Source organism: Ceratotherium simum, chromosome X (genome assembly GCF_057802395.1).
Source record: "Ceratotherium simum simum isolate JZ-2026a chromosome X, ASM5780239v1, whole genome shotgun sequence".
In the NCBI taxonomy this organism is placed as follows: domain Eukaryota; kingdom Metazoa; phylum Chordata; class Mammalia; order Perissodactyla; family Rhinocerotidae; genus Ceratotherium; species Ceratotherium simum.
Genome location: NC_141940.1, coordinates 103883039 through 103904077, shown reverse-complemented (window position 1 = coordinate 103904077; position 21039 = coordinate 103883039). Strand labels below are relative to the sequence as shown.

General features: G+C 38.6%; 1 protein-coding gene across 5 annotated transcripts in view; it reads left to right on the top strand.

Moving 5' to 3' along the window:
* GK (glycerol kinase) overlaps positions 1-21039 on the top strand; it is a 75145-nt gene that overhangs the window by 7068 nt on the left and 47038 nt on the right. For all 5 annotated transcript variants that reach the window (XM_087426597.1, XM_004435066.3, XM_004435067.2 and 2 more), the window contains exons 2-4: positions 10475-10548; positions 12656-12762; positions 19863-19940. In XM_087426597.1, the coding sequence (XP_087282723.1) occupies positions 10475-10548; positions 12656-12762; positions 19863-19940 (259 nt within the window). The remainder of the gene's footprint in view (positions 1-10474; positions 10549-12655; positions 12763-19862; positions 19941-21039) is intronic.

Genomic DNA, 21039 nt, shown 5'->3' with positions numbered 1-21039 from the left:
TCTGTACCCCAGCTACTGTTCCTACCCTATCCTTTGTCTTGTAAACACTGCCTACCCTAACCTGTAGCCTGTCATCCTTGGGTGTTCCTCCTTTTTCTTTACTCCTCCCCATCCATGCCCTTGATGAGTCTAATTGCTTATATCTCCTAAATTAAATCTCTCTCAGCACATGCCCTTCACTCCTTTCAATCCCCACTGCTGCGCCCCCCCCCATGGAGCCCTCCAGGTATCTCAGCTGGATCACTGCAGACGCATCACAGCTGCTCTCCCTGCCTCAGCCCAGCCTCCCCCACCCATTCCTGGTCCCACACAGACTCCCTGCTATTTAACCTTTGCTCCCTCTGACTCAGCCTAGCCTCCCCCACCCATTCCTGGTCTCACACAGACTCACTGCTATTTAACTTTAAGTCTTAGTCTAGAAGTCACCTCTTCTGAATGTCCTTCTCTGACCCCCGCACATCTGGGTTAGGTGTCTTTTCTCCTCTTCATAGCACTGGCAGCCCCATGTCATAAAACTTCTTTGTATTTGCTGCCACTTAATGGATGATGAAAAACTCATAATTAGTATTAGTATGATTTCGTACTGGAAAAGCACTGAATTGGTATTTAGAATACCTAGAGTTTAGCACTGTTTGCAAGTATTATCCAGTCTCTTGGAGCTCACTTTGTAAATATGAGAGCAGTACATTCGGGCCATGGGTTTCAGTTTGTGTTGTCCTTTGTTTTTTTCCTTGGAGCTCCATGGTTAAGCTCTTGTCTGGAAGAGTTTAAATCTGGAAGCTGAAGTCAATAAAATGTGACATCTAAGGTAGGGTGTGGTTCAGAGGCTCAGCTGGAGCTCCCTGTCTCTCCTTCCCAGCTTCTGAAGGGTCCTAGCGATGTAGGGAGCACATTTTGAAAATGCTGGCCCACAGGATCTCTTAGCTCCCATAGATTCATTGTATCTTAAAATATTCCTTTTAATTAATTTTCTTAGTGAGAGTCTTCTATTCTGTGCTGTTGTGCGTCCGAAGTTTTAACTGACTTTTAAATTTGGTGAATTTCAAACTTGAAAAGGGAGAAAAAGATATGGAGCGTCTGTGATTCTGAGGTGTTTCTCCCTTGCCATCTAATGATTTTTAAACAGATGACCATGCTAGACCTTTCATAAAGCAAACTATGTAGCCACTGCCATCTTTAATTGACAATGGCTTTTGAAATCTACTTGAAAAGAACAGACTAGTGCTCTTGCTACTGGGCAGCGTGTTCCCATATGGAGTTAGTTAACCTCCAGCCAGGAGGCTTCATTACGATTCTTCACATGAACCTAGATATATGAAAAAAAGAGTACTCCAGAATTTCACTGTCCAGTATGACAGCCACTAGCCACATGTGGCTATTGATCACTTTAAATGTGGTTAGTACGAATCGAGGTGGACCATAAGTATAAAATATATACTAGATTTCAAAGACTTAGTACTACAAAAATGTAAAAGATTTCATTAATAATTTTTATATTGCTCACATGTTAAAATGATAATTTTTTAGATATGTTGGTTTAAATAAAATTTTATTGAAATTAATATCACCTGTTTCTTTTTACTATTTTTTATGAGAAAATTTCAAATTACATATGTGGTTTGCATTTGTGATTTGCATTATATTTTTATTGGATGGGGCTGCACTAAGAGAGTTGCAGATTCTAAAAATATTAAATCTAAAAAGTGTCCCACAAACTTGGGAGTGTGCACAGGGTCAAATCCTAAATGCCTAAAGGTGATGTCCATTTTCTCCTCAGATTCAGAGCTCTAAAGAAGTAGGGAGGTCCAGTCTCCATCCTGTTATGTCCAAATGCTCTGTGATCAGATGGTGTCATGCTCTAATATGGCAAATAGAATTTACCAAATCCTTCCGTTTTCGATGCCTATTCCAAAGGCCTATAAATTCATTGTTAGGGGGCCGGCCCAGTGGCGCAAGCGGTTAAGTGCACGCACTCCGCCGCAGCGGCCAGGGTTCGCTGGTTCGGAACCCCAGGCGTGCACAGACGCACCGCTTGTCAGGCCGTGCTGTGGCGATGTCCCATATGAAGTGGAGGAAGATGGGCATTGATGTTAGCCCAGAGCCAGTCTTCCTCAACAAAAAGAGGAGGATTGGCAGATGTTAGCTCAGGGCCGATCTTCCTCACAAAAAAAAAAAGAAATTCATTTTTAGTGTGAGGGTCCTTAAGTTAGCCTACTTAGAACTAGGAGGTGATAGAAGAAGGATCCCGTTCCATTCATAGCCCCATAGGTCTGCTATTGAGGTTTTTATGAATCCAGCCAGCAAAAAGGATCACCTTTTTTCTTAACCCCCAGTCCTTTGGGGATCTGAGAGAAGACCCCAGGATCAGCAGTCATATGAATGAAAATAATACAACCATGGTTTCCTATTAGAGCTTTTCTGCCACATAACCGTTTCTCATTTTATTTGATTATTTTTCTCCTGATAAGTACCTGATAGACCATATTTTTTCAGGCATTGAACATATATTTATTGAGCATCAACTCTGTCCCAGGCACCATTCTAGGCCCTAGAGATACTTCAGCGAATAAAACAGGACAAACGGAGTGGACATCCTAGAGAAATACCCCAGTGCTAAATTGTAAATTACCGGAATATTACATGGGATTCTGCCAAGCACCTTTTATTTATGATGTGTCAAGTTAGCCTTTGGCTTGTAAGATATTTTATCTCCTCAAAGGACTTGAGAATTTGTCTTCTTGCTTTCATTATGTTTCTCACTTCCTCCCAAAAAGGAGGTGTACGTGTGGTGGAGAGGGAGGGGAGCAGCAACTCACCATGTGTTTTCTTTTTTTTTTTTTTTATTGCAGTAACATTGGTTTATAACATTGCAAAAATTTCAGGTGTACATCATTGTACTTCTATTTCTGCATGGACTACATCATGTTCACCACCAAAATACTAATTACAACCCATCACCCCACACATGTACCGAATTATCCCTTTCACCCTCCTACCTCCCCCCTTCCCCTCTGGTAACCACCAATCCAATCTCTGTCCCTATGTGTTTGTTTATTGTTGTTATTATCTACTACTTAATGAAGGAAATCATACGGTATTTGACCTTCTCCCTCTGACTTATTTCACTTTGCATTATACCCTCAATGTCCATCCATGTTGTCACAAATGGCTGGATTTAAAGCTGTCTTATGGCTGAGTAGTATTCCATTGTGTATATATACCACAGCTTCTTTATCCATTCGTCCCTTGATGGGCACTTAGGTTGCTTCCAAGTCTTGGCTATTGTGAATAAGGCTGCAATGAACACAGGGGTGCATGTACCTTTGCAAATTGGTGTTTTCAAGTTCTTTGGATAAATACCCAACAGTGGAATAGCTGGATCATATGGTAGTTCTATCGTTGATTTTTTGAGGAATCTCCATACTGTTTTCCATAGTGGCTGCACCAGTTTGCACTCCCACCAGCAGTGTATGAGAGTTCCCTTCTCTCCACATCCTCTCCAACACATGTTGTTTCCTGTCTTGTTAATTATAGCCATTCTGACAGGCGTGATCACCATGTGTTTTCTTTTATGACTTTCTCTTTCTTAGTCTGCATTGAGCAGGAAATTTTCTCCTACAGGAAACTTAGGCATGGAAACACTTTCTTAACTAATTGGTGTGACTTTACTGCTGCAATTACAGTGATTTTTGGAAGTTAATTTTTTTTATTGATGCCATAATAGTTTATAACATTGTGAAATTTTAGTTGTACGTTATTGTTTGTTAGTCACCATATAAATGTGTCCCATCACTGCTTGTGCCCATCCCCCAACCCCCTTCCCCCTGGTAACCACCAAACGGTTCTCTCTGTCTGTGTGTTAGTTTATCTTCCACGTATGAGTGAAATCATGTGGTGTTTGTCTTTCTCTGTCTGGCTTATTTCACTTAACATAATACCCTCCAGGTCCATCTATGTTGTTGCAAATGGGACAATTTTGTCTTTTATGGCTGAGTAGTATTCCATTGTATATATATACCACATCTTATTGATCCAGTCATCTGTCGACAGACACTTTTTGTCGTTTCCATTTCTTGGCTATAGTGAATAATGCTGCCATGAACATAGGGATGCATAAGCCTCTTTGGATTGTTAATTTTAGGTTCTTTGGATAAATACCCAGTAATAGGATAGCTGGATCGTATGGTGTTGCTATTTTTAATTTTTTTGAGGAATCTCCATACTGTTTTCCATAGAGGCTGTACCAGTTTGCATTCCTACCAGTGGTGAGTTAGGGTTCCTGTTTCTCCACAACCTCTCCAACATTTGTTATTTTTTGTCTTGGTGATTATAGCCATTCTAATGGGTGTAAGGTGATATCTTAGTGTAGTTTTGATTTGCATTTCCCTGATGATTAGTGATGTTGAACATCTTGTCATGTGCCTATTGGCCATCTGTATGTCTTCTTTGGAAAAATGTGTGTTCATATCCTCTGCCTATTTTTTGATCGGGTTGTTTGTTTTTTTGTTGTTCAGTTTTGAGTTCTTTATATATTATGGAGATTAACCACTTGTCAGATATATGATTTGAAAATATTTTCTCAGCCGGTGGGTTGTCCTTTCATTTTGATCCCAGTTTCATTTGCCTTGCAGAAGCTCTTTAGTCTGATGAGGTCCCACATGTTTATTTTTTCTTTTGTTTCCCTTGTCTGAGTAGACATGGAATTCGAAAAGATCCCTCTATGACTGATGTCAAAGAGTGTACTGCCTATGTTTTCTTCTAGGAGTTTCATAGTTTCAGGTCTTACCTTCAAGTCTTTGATTCATTTTGAGTTAATTTTTGTATATGGTGAAATAAAATGGTCTACTTTCATTCTTTTGCCTGTGGCTGTCCAGTTGTACCAGCACCATTTATTGAAGAGACTTTCCTTTCTCCATTGTATGTTCTTGGCTCCTTTGTCGAAGATTAGCTGTCAGTAGATGTGTGGTTTTATTTCTGGGCTTTCAATTCTGTTCTGTTGGTGTGTGTGTCTGTTTTTGGACCAGTACCATGCTGTTTGGATTATTATAGCTTTGTAGCATATTTTGAAGTCAGGGATTGTGATGCCTCCAGCTTTGTTCTTTTTTCTTGGGATTACTTTAGCTATTCGAGGTCTTTTGTTGCCCCATATGAATTTTAGAATTCTTTGTTCTATTTCCGTGAAGAATGTCATTGGGATTCTGATTGGGATTGCATTGAATCTGAAGATTGCTTTAGGTAGTATGGACATTTTAACTATGTTTATTCTTCCAATCCATGTGCATGGGATATCTTTCAATTTCTTTATGTCATCATTGATTTCTTTCAATAATGTCTTATAGTTTTCATTGTATAGGTCTTTTACCTCCTTGGTTAAATTTATTCCTAGATATTTTATTCTTTTTGTTGCGATTATAAATGGGATTGTCTTCTTGAGTTCTCTTTCTGTTAGTTCGTTATTAGAGCATAGAAATGCAACTGATTTTTGTAAGTTGATTTTGTACCCTGCTACTTTGCTGTAGTCATTGATTATTTCTAACAGTTTTCCAATGGATTCTTTAGGGTTATCTATATATAAAATCGTGTCATCTGCAATCAGCGAGAGTTTCACTTCCTCATTGCCTATTTGGATTCCTGTTATTCCTTTTTCTTGCCTCATTGTTCTGGCCAGAACCTCCAGTACTATGTTGAATAAGAGTGGCAAGAGTGGATACCCTTGTCTTGTTCCTGTTCTCAGAGGGATGGCTTTCAGTTTTTCCCCGTTGAGTAAGATGTTGGCTGTGGGTTTGTCATATATGGCCTTTATTATGTTGAGGTACTTTCCTTCTATACCCATTTTGTTGAGAGTTTTTATCATAAATGGATGTTGGATCTTGTCAAATGCCTTCTCTGCATCTATTGAGATGATCATGTGGTTTTTATTCCTCGTTTTGTTAATGTGGTGTATCACATTGATTGATTTGCGGATGTTGAGCCATCCCTGTGTCCCCGGTATAAATCCTGCTTGATCATGGTGTATGATCTTTTTAGTGTATTACTGTATTTGGTTTGCCAATATTTTGTTGAGGATTTTTGCATCTATGTTCATCCGCGATATTGGCCTATAATTTTCCTTCTTTGTATTGTCCTTGTCTGGCTTTGGTATCAGGGTGACACTGGCCTTGTAGAATGTGTTAGGAAGTGTTCCATCTTCCTCTATTTTTTGGAATAGTTTGAGAAGGATAGATATTAAATCTTTGAATGTTTGGTAGAATTCTCCAGAGAAGCCATCTGGTCCTGGACTTTTATTTTTTGGGAGGTGTTTTATTACTGTTTCAGTCTCTTTACTTGTGATTGGTCTATTCAGATTCTCCGTTTCTTCTTGATTCAGTTTTGGGAGGTTGTATGAGTCTAGGAATTTATCCATTTCTTCTAGATTGTCCAATTTGTGAGCATATAGTTTTTCATAGTATTCTCTTATAATCCTTTGTATTTCTGTGGTATCCATTGTAATTTCTCCTCTTTCATTTCTAATTTTATTTATTTGAGCCTTCTCTCTTTTTTCCTTAGTGACACTGGCTAAGGGTTTGTCAATTTTGTTTATCTTCTCAAAGAACCAGCTCTTTTTCATTGATCATTTCTACTGTTTTTTTTTGGGTTTCAATGTCATTTATTTCTGCTCTAATTTTCATTATTTCTCTCCTTCTGTTGACTTTGGGCTTTGTTTGTTCTTCTTTTTCTAATTCTTTTAGGTGTAGTTTAAGGTTGCTTATTTGGGCTTTTTCTTGTTTGTTAAGGTGGGCCTGTATTGCTATGAGTTTCCCTCTCAGGACTCCTTTTCCTGCATCCCATATGAGTTGGTATGGTGTATCTTCATTTTCATTTGTCTCCAGATATTTTTTGATTTCTCCTTTAATTTCTTCAGTGATCCATTGGTTGTTCAGTAGCATGTTGTTTAATCTCCACATCTTTGTCACTTTCCCAGTTTTTTTCTTGTAGTTGTTTTCTAGTTTCATAGCATTATGGTTGGAAAAGATACTTGTTATGATTTCAGTCTTATTAAATTTATTGAGGCTTGCCTTGTTTCCCAACATACGGTCTATCCTTGAGAGTGTTCCATGTGCACTTGAGAAGAATATGTAATCTGCTGTGTTTGGATGGAGTGCTCTATATATATCTATTAAGTCCATCTCATCTAGTTTTTCATTTAAGTCCACTGTTTCCTTATTGACTTTCTGGATGATCTATCCATTGATGTAAGTGGGGTGTTAAGATCCCCTACTATTATTGTGTTGTTGTTGACATCTCCTTTTAGGTTTGTTAATAGTTGCTTTATGTACTTTGGTGCTCCTGTGTTGGGTGCATGTATATTTATAAGTGATATGTCTTCTTGGTGGAGTGTCCCTTTTATCATTATATACTGCCCCTCTTTGTCTCTCATTACCTGTTTTATCTTAAAGTCTACTTTGTCTGATATAAGTATGTCAACACCTGCTTTCTTTTGTTTTCCATTAGCTTGGAGTATAGTCTTCCATCCTTTCACTCTTGAGCCTGTGTTTGTCTTTAGAGCTGAGATGTGTTTTCTGGAGGCAGCATATTGTTGGGTCTTGTTTTTTAATCCATCCCGCCACTCTGTGTCTTTTGATTAGAGAATTCAATCCAGTTACATTTAGAGTGATTATTGATATATGAGGGCTTAATTTTGCTATTTTATCGCTCATTTTCCAGTTCTTTTGCATTTCCTTTGTTTTTCGTCCTGTGTGTTTCAGACTACCAATTCAGTTTGGCAGTTTTGTATGATGGTTTTCTTAGTTTTCTCTTTATTTATCGTATGTGTCTCTGTTCTGATTATTTGTTGAGTGGTTACCATGAGGTTTGTATAAAAAAGCTCATAGATGAGATAGTACATTTTCTGATGGCCTCTTATTTCCTTAGACTAAATCTATTCCATCCCTCTCCGCTTCCCCTTCTAAGTTATTATCGTCACAACTTATTGCATCTTGTGTTGTGAGTTTGTGTCTACGGTGATGAGGTTGTATTTATTTTTGGTGTTTTCCTTCCCTTAATCTTTGATGTTATAATTAAGTGTTTGCTAACCTATTCTTATAGAGAACTGCAATTTTCCTGATTTTGTCTGTCTATTTTTCTCCTTGCTTAAAGCTAGCTTTGTGTCCCCTTTCTCTTTTTTTTTCAGGCATGAGGGCCTTCTTGAGCATTTCTTGTAGTGGGGATCTTGTGGCAACGAACTGCCTTAGCTTTTGTTTATCTGGGCTAGTTATTATTTCTCCATCATATCTGAAAGATATCTTCGCTGGATAGAGTATTCTTGGCTGAAAGTTTTTGTCTTTCAGAATTTTGAATATATCATTCCACTCTCTCCTGGCCTGTAAAGTATCTGCCAAGAAATTGGCTGAGAGCCTGATAGGGATTCCTTTGTATGTTGTTTTTGTCTTGCTGCCCTTAATATTTTTTATCTGTGACTTTTGCCAGCTTTACTACTATATCCCTTAGAGAGAGTCTTTTCATGTTGATATATTTAAGAGATCTGTTGACTTCATTGACTTGTATTTCCAGCTTCTTCCCCAGGTTTGGGAAGTTCTCAGCTGTTAGTACTTTGAACAAGCTCTCTGCTCCTTTTTCCCTCTCTTCTCCCTCTGGAATACCTATCCTTATGTTGCGTTTCCTCATTGAGTCGGATATTTCTCAGAGAATTGCTTCATTTCTTTTTAATCTTAGTTCTTTCTCCTCCTCTATGTGGAGCATTTCTGCATCCTCTCCTGAATATTTCGAATTCTTTCCTCCATATTGTCAGCTCTGTTCTTTAAAGATTCCAGATTTTTCTTATCTCCTCCATTGTGTTTTTCATCTCCAACATTTCTGATTGGTAATTCATTATAGTTTCAATCTCTTTTGTGAAGAAGTTCCTGATTTCATTGGATTGTCCATGTGCATTTTCTTGTAATTCATTGAGCTTTTTTATGATAGCTATTTTGAATTCTCTGTCATTTAGGTTATAAATTTCTGTGCCTTCAGGGTTGATTTCTGGGTGCTTGTCATTTTCCTTCTGGCCTGGAGATTTAATTTATTTTTGCATACTACTTGAGGGCGTGGGCTTATTTTTCCTCATTCTGAAAATATCTGGTCACAACTTCCTCCTGCTGCCACAGGGTGGGAGTCAAGAGCTGTGTATTCTGTGCCCACCGCAATCTGCGGGTGCTCTGCCTGACTGGCTGTGCTGGTGCTCTGGGTGGGGGGAGGGGCTCTTTCTTTTGCCTACCTGATCCCGGGGGCTTCTCACTCTTCCCTTGCTGTCTGCTCTCCTGGGGTACTAGCTTGATGAAGACACCCCTGCAACAGTTCAGTCCCCTCCATATGGGAATTTCCCACAGGCTGTGAGGGAACTTGGAGAGCGACAGTTTTCCTACAGAGGGTCGCCCCTCCCAGCCCCACCAGGAGCCGCATGGTCCCATTCCCAGGGTCTCTGTCATTGGGGAAGGAGAGGAGTTCTCCTTACCTCCTTCCACTTCCTCCAGGGGTTCCAGCACCTCCACCTTCAGATGTAAGGCTGCATGGGTCTCTCAGATGTCTTTTGTGTTGTGTGAATGTCCTCTGTTGGTATATGAATGTCCCTTTTGTTATATCTTACGGGGGGAGAGTCTAAGGGGGAAAGCTCACTCTGCCATGATGTTGACATCACTGGAAGTTAATTTTAATTAAAATATGAATCCTTACTCTGAAAGACTAAGTATTTTGGTACTCAAGTATAGGTACTCCCAGATGAAAAACAGTATATGTGGAAAAAAGTTGCTAAGTTTTAAAAAATGTGGTTTTAGTAGTATTAAAATTGTGGAAAATTGTACATCACTTCTATGTTAGCTTTCATCCGTTGGCTTTAATGTTTTATATCAAGGGTCAGCAACTCCTGACAAGTATGTCACAGAAAGCATTGAGCTGAATGCCAGGATACACTTCTCCCCCTGCTGATGCAGCTCTTTTCACCTCTTAGAAGAGCTAGATGCATTGTTGCACTTCCCTTCAAATGGATTTACACAGTACGCTTCCCTGGCTGGGCATCCATGACTCTTTCTGCCTCCACATCCAAGATGGATATGGAATGGAGCCTTACGCCATCACTATCAGCATTTTGCCAGCTCTCTTTTATTCTTGATTTTCCTATTCTTGAAAAGAAATTCATACTATTAGCTGGTTGATGTATTAACTTTCCTACATCTGGAGCCATTCTTGTTTTTTTAAAGAATAAGGAATTGCCTCTTTAGCTTTATCTTCAATAGGTTTCTGTTTAAAGAGAAGTTATTATTTCTGAAGCTATCTCATAACTTTTATGATTCTATCTGACAAGAAAGTAGATCATCTTGTATGGCATTTCATCTAATTGGACTTTTTCTATCAGTGAATAAGAACTTCAGTTGCTGAATTACTTTAAACAACTTTGCTCTCTCCATGCATTTTCACCCTAATATTGCGATGTATTTTTCAGGTTTTCAATTCAAAAACAGCAGAACTACTTAGTCATCATCAAGTGGAAATAAAACAAGAATTTCCAAGAGAAGGGTATGTTTCCTAATTTAATATGTAAAGATACATCATGTTTATTAGTTCATCTCACCCCACCTACCCTGTGCTTTGTAAACTTGATCAAACACCCTCCTGGGAAAACTTGAGGAATAGGTATTAGTCAAGAAAAGAGGCAATAACTTGGTAGCTCAGCAAAATCATGTGGGTAATTGATGGTTTAGAAATTCAATGACAGAAAAGGAGGGGATAATAAAGTAATCAAGCAAAGAAGTATTAGATAACAGAAATTCTACATTGGCTTTGAAGTTATTTAGTTCTGTGTCTCCATCATTGCCAAACTGCTGCTTTGCTGATTTGAGCATAAAGGTTTTTTTCTTAAATAAAGATATCTGTTTTTTAAAAAGCATTCACGTATTATCTAATACTGAAATCATCCTTTTTGGGAATAATGTTCATATGTAGTAATTGTGATTAAATACAATGTTAAGTATATTATGTAAAATTTAATGATGTTTATGATACATCCACTTTGAAAAACTCTGTGGCAATTTCTTATAAAATTAACCACACATCTGCAGCATTCCACTCATAGGAATTTATCCAAGAAAAATGAAAGCATATGTCTGTAGAGAGACTTATACATGAATGTTTTAGCAGCTTCATTCATAATAGCCCCAAACTGGAAATAACCCAAATGTCTGTCATCAGTAGAATGAATAACAATGAAATACTATTCAGCAGTTTTTAAAAAGTGAACTGATACACACGATAACATGGATGAGTTTCATTGATATCATGGAAAGTGAAAAAAGCTGGACACAAAAGAGTGCGTACTGTATGGCTCCATTTATCTGAAATTCAAGAAGAGGCTAAACTAATCTAGGATGATAGAAATCAAACAAGTGTTTGCCCGTAGACTATGCAACTGACTTGAAAGGGGCATGAAAGAACTTTCTGGAATGATAGAAATATTCTGTATCTCGACTGGGGTGTTGGTTAGATGGGTATATACATTTGTTAAAACTCAACAAATTATGCACTTTGGATCTGTGCATTTCACTGTAAAGTTTACTTCAATTTAAGAAAGAGAAAAAATTGATATCTTACCAAATTTTATCATTTTCTTTCCATGACAAATGTGCTCCTATGTTTTAGAGAATTATTTTGATTAATAATAAAAGCTATTGATATGTTAGCAGCATTAGAATGCCTGTCCATGGGCCTGATCCCAGTGCAATTTGGAGAAAGGATACCTGGGTCTTGGAGGGACAATAATTCAAAATATGTGGAAGGGCACTGGGTTTTTGGAAAAAGAGAATTTAGAAACAAAATTCAAAGCTCAGGAAAGGGAAGCATTTAGCCAGGCAGGCCTGAGGCAGGCAGAGAAGAAAGGCATTTGAAATTCCCTTGCTGCTTCCGGAAGCTACAGTAGGATTCTTTTAACTTGTGTCGTTTCTACTTTTGGGTTTCCTCAAATCGCCATTCGTTTCTCCCAGGTTTCTCTTCCTTGTCATTTATTATGAGCCTTTCATCCTTCTGAGGCCCTGGCACCTTGCCAAAAGTGCACTGGGATTGAGTTTGAAAACTTGGACTAAGCACTTCTCTACATGAAATAGTTATTGAACTGAATTTAAATTTTTTCCCTAAATTCTAACAAAATATTTTAGGGGAAAATGGCAAAAGAGATTAGTATACTTTTTTGACTTTTCAAAATTCCTTTTGCTTCAGAAATAAATAAATAAAATATATGTATATATCACTCTACTTAAAAATAACTAGTGACTAGTGAAACATGCAGATAGTTTATCAAAATTCATCAAACCCACAGGATTTAAAGAATTGGGGGACTAATTTCTTATGGGTTTGAAAAAATGATTTAAAAGTAGGTAGAATAGTTTCTATTTGTAGCCTGTTGTTACTTGCCTCCTTTCAAATGATTAACTACTATATGAAGAATAATAAAAATGTAAAGGAAATGGGCTTTTCTTTAAATCATTTGTTTAGAATATTGGATATGTTTTGCTTTGCTTATCTGATTTTAATTTATGCCCCAGCCACCCTCATAAGTGAACATTTCTAGAGAAATAAATTACAGTTGTATTGCTTTCTTGTGGACTAACCAAATACATTCTTTTGTTCAAAGATGGGTGGAACAAGACCCTAAGGAAATTCTGCAGTCTGTCTATGAGTGTATAGAGAAAACGTGTGAGAAACTTGGACAGCTCAATATTGATATTTCCAACATAAAAGGTATTTTTAATAGAACATTTTACTCCATGGTGTGATTATCTCATTCAAATTCATTCCGCACGTAGAGTGCCTGTGCAGTGGCAAGCATTTCCGTGAGAACTGAGGATATAACAATAAACTGGAAGATTGAGTCCCTGTTCTCATGAAACTTTCATTTTGGTGAGGGTAAGACCAACAATAAGAGCAGACAAATACAAGCTAATCTCAGATACTGATAAGTCCAGTGCAGAAAATAAAGCCCAGTGATATGGTAGAGTGTGCCTAGATAGAGGGGCTTACTTTGAATTGGATGCTAGAGAAGGCCTCTGTGAGGAGGTGACTCTTGCTGAGGTCTCAAAGGCCAAAAGGGGCAGCCGTGCAAATATCTGGGGGAAGAGCGTTTGAGGAAAAGAAGGCAGCACGTGCAAAGGTCTTGAGGTGGGAATAATCTTGGCACATTCCTGGATCAGAAAGAAGGCCAGTATGTCAAAAGTAGTGTAAAAGAGGGGTGAGGCTGATGAGTAAGGGCTTTCAGTAGGAGTTGAAATCAGGGAAATGGATAGGGCCTTGTCAGCCATAGTTAGGAGTTGGGATGTTATTCTTAGTATCACAGGGAGCCATGAGAAGGTTTAAGCAAGGCGGCAGGAGATGACAGGATCTGACTTGCAGTTTAAAGACAACTTCCTGACTGCTGTGTGGAGAGTGGACTATAAAGGCATAAGTGTGGACACAGGGAGGCCAGTGTAGAGGCTGCTGTGGAAGTCCTGAGAGAGAGGATGGTGGCTTGACTGACAGAGGTAGCAGTGGAGGTGGGGAGAAAGGGCCAGAACTTGCTGATGGATTAGATGTCAGGGTAGCAGAGTAGTAGGGTGAGAGGAAGAGGTGAGTCAAAGATGATGTTTGGGGTTTTTGCTGGAGCTCCTGAATAGATACAGATGCCTTCTATTGAGGAGAGAAAAGACTAGAATAAGGAACAGCTGTGGATTGGGGGGGTTGTTTGAAATCAAAACACTTTGCTTGTAAAATCTCCCTGAAATAATTGTTTGAGTGTTAGATTATTATAGATCTTTCTGTTAATTTCTAATAATTTTAACAGAATATCTACCTAAGTTTGGCTTTGTATCATTCATACAGGGAGAAAAAAAAAACAGTAATCCAAAATTGATATGCTAGTGTAAAGGATGGAAGCATAATGTGGTAAACACCATCTCTTTATAGTTTAAATTTTTCAAGTTCATCATTCAAGGGCTATTTTTTTCTTCCTTAGGTAGTTTGGTTCTAGATAAGGGCAAACCGTCAATTAGTTGGTGGTGGCAGTGCCTTGAGATTCATGTCATCTTGACTCTGAGACTTACCAGTATTCCTGAGTTGAAACTTTGGGTTTTTTTTCAGACTTTCTCATATTTCTATAAATAAAACTCACTTAAAAAAAACTAAACATGATCAAAACCATTCATTCAGCAAACCCACAGAGTGCCTACTATGTGCTAGGCATGCTAGGAATACAAACAATGGGGCACAAATAGGGGTGTGCAGTTAATGGTCAAGTGGGGGAAAAAGATGTTAATCTAATACTCACAACAATCACAAATTAATGGAAAATTGTAACAATAGTATAGTTATTTCTGTTGTTGCAGATTTTTAAAAGAAGTAAACACCCACATATGATTTGATATTTGGTTAACAATTTCTTAATATCCTACCCTCATTTTATCCCTCCATCTAAGTGGAAGTGCTTCAAACTTCTTTTAGAGTTGCATTCACCAAGATTCAGATGAATTGTGCATCACAGTGATTGTTGGTTGTTTCCTTGAATTGTTCTCACAGCTTTCAGTCTAAACAGCGTAAACATGTAAGAGGCATTCAGTATCACACTCTGTTATCAAAATATCCATTACCAAAGACATGAATAATCTAGGTGGCTTAAAGCCATGTTTAGGATGTAGATTCCAGGGTGATTGACCATGATTTTGACATCATTTTACCTCCCTTACAGGTAAGGTAGGCTGCGACGTGTTGGCCTTCTGGACCCACTCGGGTGCCGTTCCTTTTTCTCTTGTTTTTGTGGTGTATGTGAAGATGACACACAACTCCTGTCCAAGTGACTTGTCTTCCAGTTGTACTAACTGGTCTGTAAGAATACTGAACACGCAGCTCTCTGCTCTACACTTCTCCGTGTCTGGCCAGTGTGAAACCCATACCTGAGCCAAAGTGACCCAGCACTTCCTTCTCAACAACTACCAGCCTATGGCCAAGGACGAGAACGTTCCACAAGCCCCTCCATACCAGGCCAGTTGTGCTAAATATTTTTTCCCAGATAATTTATTGAATTGGCACTGCCAAGGGCCAAGCTTTTGCTTGCCTATATGGAACTCTATCTATTTCACAGAATACTAATGCTGTAAAGGATCTTCCATCACCTAGACCTAGCTGCAAATGAGGGAAAGGGACTTATTGCAGGTTGTGTAGCTCTTTAGTGGTGGATAACGTTAAAGCACAGCTCCCCTGCCTCCTGGTCCAGTGCTCTTTTTCCTGAGCCACACTGATGATAACCTCACAAACCACTTCAGTTTTTAGTACAAGTGTGGCAAGTAAATGGGCTTTCCAGATGAAGAGCAATTCATTTATAGTCTTACCTGAGAATCATTAAGAGTTCATCATCTCTGGTTGTATTTCCTTTGCAAATTCCAGTTTCATTGGTTTAGTTGTCCTTATCTGTCAGAAAGGTTGTTGATTTCAGGTTCCTATGAACAATTCCTCCAAAATTAAAGTTCACTCTCCAGCTGAACAGCACACGTGAGCCCAGGACAAGTATATAGGCTGTTTCTTTCCTTCATGACTTAGAGAGTCAGGCAGCTCTGTTTGCCTGTCACTGGGCTGAAGGAACTACAAAGTATAAAGAAATACTTGATTCACTTTATTTTAAGAAAGAGTGCATATTTATGCTAATCTGTAATGTATGCCTGTAATATTATCTATGAGAAAATGATGCCAGATTAAAAATGAAATAAACTAAAATTTACATTATGTTGATATGTTCTTAACTTAGAATTTTCATATCTGAAGTAGTGTTCCTAACCATCATTAAGCCCATATGGTATGATTAAATTACGCTAGTATTTGAATCAGGGAGTCACTAATCTAGGTTATTTTAAATACTTAATTATTCTTCAGAAGAAAAAAAAAGAATTACAATACCACATACTCTCATCCTCTACCATGTGATACAAGCAAAACACAACATAAACTGTTTCAAAGATGAGAACATGAAATTCTTAGCAATTAGATTCTCTTATATCAAAAGTAGTTATCTCACAGTTAGAGAAAAGGGAAACCCCTACATCCATTCCTCCACTGCCTCACCCTCCCCAACATAGTCACATACATGTCCATCACTCCTCAGACTCATACTCGCAGGGGTCTCAGAAAGGCACCTCATTCTCCGAAATAACCTCGCAGCAGTGCCCACATCTCATTTGCAGTTGTCCTAACTTGCCTCAAGCACACATCTTCCAGAGACTGTTTTCTTAAAAAGCTTTACACCTCTTCCCACTTTTAGTAGCCCCAGAGCCTTCTTCTGGGGCTCTTATTACTGTGCTATATGTGTTTTTAGGTATTTTTTAAAAGTGTTCCAATTATAAATTATGATTTTATTTTTAAATAAAGATGCGTGTCATCCATAATTCTACAAAGACAACAGTGATACCATTTTTAAAGTATATTTTCTTATCTGTGATTATAACTTTTCACAGATAATTCGAAGCAAAATTTAACCAGAGCTTTTGAATGTAGCATTTAACTAGTCAATTTTACTAGTGACACTCAGTGTAGAGAAAAACACCCCCTGAGAAAGAGTATGTAGGTAAAGCATGAACCTGCTAGATACGAGAGGAATACATTGGGCTTTATATATGCCAATGATTATAGTATCTGTAACTAAAAGACTGCTAGGCCAGGAAATATATACTTTATGCATGTAACTTTCATATGCTCCGAAATAGTAGATGAACTAGGGTGGAGGATTACAAAAGTTGAATGTGTTATTCTGAAAAAGAGGGAATTAAAATTAGGAACTATTAAGAGAGGCACGTATGCTGGGATTAGCAGTCAGAGAATTTTTCTTTAAAAAACATAGAAGATTTTAGGGTAAAAATTATAAGAAGTTAGAACATCAAAAAAGTTCAGAGGCACTGCATAAGGCCTGTGTTCCCTCATGAGAAACCAGTAATAAAGACGTGTTTATGGCTGGAAAAGAATCTTGAGAAGCTGTTTCACTGGACTTTGATCGTCTGCAAGAAAAGCAATTGTATGAAGGAAAGGCACAAAGGAATTGAAGTAAGATAGAGGGGAAAGAAGGAGTGGTCAGGAAGGAACCTGTGACCAATGAATCAGCTACAAATAGCTCTAGATTACATTCTGAGGACAAGTTAGAAGGAACCAATAAAGAAAGGTAACATGAGGGGCATAGAATAGCGACTCAAGGATTGCAGCTAAGGGAGCAGCCAGCCTGTTTATGGAAAATTAAGGCACTGGGGAGGAACAGGAGATTTTAGTGGGCTGTGAATGCATTGGGAGCCCACATTGTAAAGTTGTCACTAAAAGTATCACATTCACAATACCCCACTTTAGCAACCCATTGCCAAGGACCCACTGAGGTCTCTGGCTTCTGCGTGCCCAGAGTGCTGCTGGGGAATTCCTTTATGTGTCCTTAGCTCAGTCCCATTCTCTGCAACTGTTACTCCACTCTGTCCTCAATAATAATGATGACAATGATTGGCAGCAATAAGTAACATTAATTGAATGGTTACTACGTTCCAGGCACTGTTTTAATATGCGTCAACTCAGGGATTCCTCATTGTAACCCTATAAGGTGGGAACTATTATTATCTTCATTTTATAGAAGATAAAACTGAGGCCCGGGGTCATACTGCTGGGAAGCAGAGGAATTGGAATTTGAAACCCAGCAGTCTGGCTTCAGAGCCTGAGCGCTATTGAATAGCACCCCAAACTCACGATCCTACTTTTGCTTGGCCCTGTATCAGCAGATAACCTTGCATGCTACTTCACAGGGAAACTTGAGACTCTGGGGCCTTAATTCTTCAACTTCCTGTTCCTGTGGTTAATGTCTGGATCTCATGCCCCCTTCTCTCCATCAGAATGGAAGCAATAGCCTTCTGCCCTACTTGAGGCTCCTCCCTTTACCTGTGTGTTAATCTCATCCCCTCCTGTCACTACAAGGATCAGGACCGTCCCATTGATTCCCAGCCCCTCTGCTCCCCACATTCTCTTTTCTCGTCTTTATTCCTACAAACGTTTGTCTTCTGTTTTTTTTAAAAACTCTCCAAAATCTCTTCCTCATACCCTATGTCTCTAAGTTTCTTTGGAGTAGAATCTCAATCATCTTCGTACCTCTAGAAAGGGTGTTAAATAAAGGAAGTAATTCTGCATTGGGTAAACATTATTTCGAACAAGGTTGCTGCTGGTTCCGCTCAGCTCTGTGTTGGTCAGAACATTCCTATCGTGTTTTATTCTGGGTGTACAATTTGAGTAATACGAACAGATAGTTGCATGTCCCTAGGAAAGGTAGTGAAGGGATTTTAAACCATGCCGTATGGAGGTGGGGGCAGTGGAAGGAAATTGGATTGTTTAGCCTAGACTGGGGAAGAGAAGACTTGAGGGACAAAATAGCAGCTTGAAGGTTGTGAAAGACTGACATGTGGAAGAAGGATTAACCTTATTCTATGTATCTCCAAAGAAGATAGCTAAGATCTATAGGTGACAGCTATAAGGAAAGGATTTTTTTTAAACCAAAGCTGTGCAATAAAGATTGGTCTGCCTTGAGAGAGGTAGTATCTTGTCACTAGATGTGCTGTCTGAATGGTCACATGAGCGATTCTAGAAGAGATTTGAGCATGAGATGTGTTGTTGATTATATTATATAGCCTTTAAAGTCTGCCATAATCTTAAATTCTGGAAAAGCTCGATCCTTTAGCCCAGTGTGCTCAACCCGAGCTGCACAGTAGAATCACCTGGGGAGTTTTAAGGAAAAATACAAATGCTCAGATCCCACCCCAGGTCACTTAAATTGGAATGTTTGGGGCAGGGCCTGGGCATTGCTTTTTGTTTGTGTGTGTATGTGTGAGGAAGACTAGCCCTGAATTAACATCTGTTGCCAATCCTCCTCTTTTTGCTGAGGAAGATTGGCCCTGGGCTAACGTCCGTGCCCATCTTCCTCTACTTTATATGTGGGACGCCTGCCACAGCATGGCTTGATAAACGGTGCGTAGGTCTGCGCTGGAGATCTGAACCTGCAAACTGCGGGCCACTGAAGCAGAGCGTGCAAACTTAACCACTACACCACTGGGCCAGCCCCTGTTGCTATTTTTTAAAAGCTCTGAAATTGATTCTAATGTACAACCAAGTCTGAGAACCTGTGATTTAGCTGAATGAAGCTGAACTGAACAAGATGGGATGGATTAGTATTTTATTATAATAACTTACTGTAACTATAGCACTGGAGTTGTATGTAGGTCAGTATAATGTAAATGCCATTGCATGTTGTATTTATGCCTGATTCAAGCTCATATGTCTTGTAACATATTATTAAAATACAGGAATAAAACTAAATTTCTAACTAACCATAATATGAGGTTGCCCAGCATGGAGGATTTTATCTGTGGCTGTTTTCTTAAAATGCAGGCACATGGAGGGAAATTTTTTGTGGCAATTAGTAAGTAAATGAATGAAGTGATTGTTGGTCTCCTCAGAATAATAAATTGGGTTTTATAAGTTTGTAAAGTTATTGTGTTAACCTTCTTATAAGGTGACTTGGGAGCCTTTCATTTGGATATTGATCTGGGTCCGTGTCATCATGTGTTGGTAGTGAAGCGGAAAGTAGTCTGTAGAAATAAAAAGAAACACTTGACATTAGGTATCCACTTTTCCTGGGGCCACTCAAAGAAAAAAAAAAACCAGCTCAATACCACTACAAACGTTCCAAATGTTTTTTCGAATTGTTATGTTTAGTTGTGCCTGTTTAAAAAAATGAGAACTATTCTCCTGAAGTCATTTTCTACTTTATTTAATTTTCTACTCCCTTCTGTTTAACTTTCTCTTTAAAGCTATTGGTGTCAGTAACCAGAGGGAAACCACTGTGGTCTGGGACAGGTTAACTGGAGAGCCTCTCTACAATGCTGTGGGTAAGCTGTCTTGCATGGATATCAAATGCAAGGCCTTTCTTCACTTGCAAATGTTGTCATACTAAAATATCTGGCTAAAAAAAACATGCAGTCATGTTTCCTATAATCTGCTGGGATGGGCACAAGAGTCCTTTAAAAAATCAGTTGCTATATATTTACCATTTTCAGATACTTATTCACATATTGAATGAACTCTTTCTCATGTTCTCCCCTTTTCCAGATTATTTGTATTATACAAATAGGAGAATGTTGCCAGAACTGTTTCATAAACCCTGATGTTTGTGACACCTAAAAGAGATCTTACTTCCTTTTCCCCTCAAAAATCAAAATCACAAATGTTCACAGTCATCTCTCTGTAAAGTACTGGTGTATTTGTTCTTCTCATCTAGGAATTTGAATTGACTCTTCCGAGATTATGAAAATAAAATCTCAAAATTTTAACTCCTTCTGTTACAAATTTGGCTATTTCAGCAGGGGTTTAAAAACTCAAAATCTCAAATATATCACCATTAACTATCACATCTTATTAAATGTAAATGACCATGGTATATTTTAGCGTCACTCTTAGTACATGACAATTGAGCACTGAATGACGCTGTCACTTGCTAAAAGGAAAATTTTGTTCTAAATCTGCAATCACTAAAAGGTGTTGTTTTGTCACAAGTAGCAAAGCACAGTTTTTTGTCAATAAAATACCAGGTTATCGGGTGGGGAATGGAGGCAGAAATTGTCAGAGATGGGCTGATTTATAGAGTGAGCTATTTTTACTTAACAGTTTCTTTGGTAATATACTTACTTTAGTATTGATTGGTAGAAAGTGATATTCAAGCAAAAAATATACTAAAAAGGTGCCTTGTAAAAGTAGCATGAATTCTTTGGAGATGCTCTTTGTAGGAAGTTAAGATATTTAATGTTGCAGTGTTATAAGAGAGCATTTCGTATGTCTTCTGTATGATAAAAAATTAAAGACTCAAAAAATTTCGAAGAATTGCAACCAAAAACCCTATTACAGGGCCGGCCCCGTGGCTTAGCGGTTAAGTGCTCACGTTCCGCTGCTGGTGGCCCGGGTTCAGATCCTGGGCGCACACTGACGCACCGC